This window comes from Chrysochloris asiatica, unplaced genomic scaffold, assembly GCF_000296735.1.
Source record: "Chrysochloris asiatica unplaced genomic scaffold, ChrAsi1.0 scaffold00140, whole genome shotgun sequence".
NCBI lineage: Eukaryota > Metazoa > Chordata > Mammalia > Afrosoricida > Chrysochloridae > Chrysochloris > Chrysochloris asiatica.
This window is the reverse complement of record NW_006408658.1, coordinates 2,967,799-2,969,623: the sequence shown is the minus strand read 5'-3', so window position 1 is coordinate 2,969,623 and position 1,825 is coordinate 2,967,799. Positions and strand designations below refer to the sequence as shown.

General features: G+C 43.2%; 1 protein-coding gene across 1 annotated transcript; it reads left to right on the top strand.

Annotated features, from left to right (window-relative positions):
• Window positions 1–383: 383 nt before the first annotated feature.
• On the top strand, window positions 384–1,349 carry LOC102842152 (olfactory receptor 688-like). Its single transcript, XM_006870201.1, has one exon. The coding sequence runs from the start codon at window positions 384–386 to the stop codon at window positions 1,347–1,349; it is 966 nt and encodes a 321-aa protein (XP_006870263.1).
• Window positions 1,350–1,825: the final 476 nt, after the last annotated feature.

The following is a 1,825-nucleotide window of genomic DNA, read 5'->3' as shown; positions in this document are numbered from 1 at the left end:
AGAACATGTCAATTCCCCCCTCTGTCTACCTCCTGAGAAAGTCAGCTTGTGCCTAACGATTCTGTGTCCTGATTTATGTCTGTGTCTTCTTGCTTCATGTAGAAAAACAACACTGAATGACTTTAAATCAGTAACAGATTCCCATCTGACTCTGTTTCTACTGTAATCTCCCTTTTAAGGCCTGTTTTGGTCACCTCATTTACACTCCTCTCAACATTTCCCACAGACCAAAATTTCACAGGGGAATATCCTGATCAAAGAGACTGAGTTACTATACATGAGTTATATATTTAATCTGATTCACAATTTAACATTTAACCAAATTTCTTTCTTGGTTCCCTTTTTCCTGCAGACAGGTGCTGATCGTTAAGATGTCCCAAGATATGGATCTCTCCCAGAATGTAACTAATAGCTCAAGGTTTCAAGTCTCTGAGTTCATCCTGTTGGGATTCCCAGGCATTTACCAGTGGCAGCACTGGCTTTCCCTGCCACTGGCTCTGCTCTACCTCTTAGCGCTAGGTGCCAATCTTCTCATCATGATAACCATCCAACGTGAGTCTGCCCTGCACCAGCCCATGTATCAGTTCCTTAGTGTACTTGCGATAGTTGACATAGGTCTGGCTACCACCATCATGCCCAAGATCCTGGCCATCTTCTGGTTTGATGCCAAGTCCATCAGCCTTCCTCAGTGCTTTGCTCAGATCTATGCGATCCATTATTTTCTTAGCATGGAGTCAGGCATCTTCCTCTGCATGGCTGTGGATAGATATGTTGCCATTTGCTATCCACTGCAATATCCGTCCATAGTTACTCAAGCCTTTGTAATCAAATCCATAGCATTTATGGTGCTCAGGAATGGTTTATTGACCATCCCAGTGCCTGTACTGGCTTCCCAGAGACACTACTGCTCCAGGAACGAGATTGAACACTGCCTCTGCTCTAACTTGGGAGTCACCAGTTTGGCCTGTGATGACATCGCCGTTAACAGGTTCTATCAGTTGGCCTTGGCCTGGATCATAGGTGGAAGTGACATGTGTCTGGTCTTTGCTTCCTATGCTTTGATTTTTCGCTCAGTGCTGAGGCTGAACTCTGCTGAGGCAACATCAAAAGCCCTGAGTACCTGTAGCTCACACCTCATCCTCATCGTTTTTTTCTATACAGTCATTGTTGTAGTATCTGTCACCCACCTGGCAGGAAGAAAGGTGCCCCTCATCCCTGTTCTCCTCAATGTGCTGTACAATGTCATCCCCCCAGCCCTTAACCCCATGGTGTATGCCCTTAGAACCCAGGAGCTCAGAGTGGGCTTCCAGAGGGTGCTTGGTTTGGGTGATTATGTGTCTAAGAAGTGACCCTAGCTAAAGTAATGGAATATGTGATTCTGCAAAAAGCACACAGGCTCTTTAACCCAACAGATGCGATATGAATCCCATTTTCTCTTTTCATTAGGAGCTACAATGTATTAGCTAATACGTAAACAAAAATTCAAACTCACTACTAACCTAGAAGTCAGCAGTTTGAACCTACTAGTAGCTCCATGGAAGAAAAGACCTAACAATTCGCTTAAGTAAAGACTACAGACTAGGAAACACTCTGGGGCAGTTCTTCCCTGTCATGTGGGGACACTTTGAATATGAATTGACTCCATGACAAACAACAGCAGAAATAGGAATGTTATAGATTAAAATAAATGTGGTTTGTGGTTTCTGACTGAGTGTAGTGACTATATACATCTTAAATGCATATAGTTTTCAAATGTATATTTCAAGGGTGAACGTTGAAAACATTATGCTAAATGAAGGAACCCAGACCAAAAAATAAGTCACAT

Bases quoted from the DNA above. Each gene is read 5' to 3' on its own strand.
- LOC102842152 (XM_006870201.1), top strand. From the start codon at position 384: ATGGATCTCTCCCAGAATGTAACTAATAGCTCAAGGTTTCAAGTCTCT.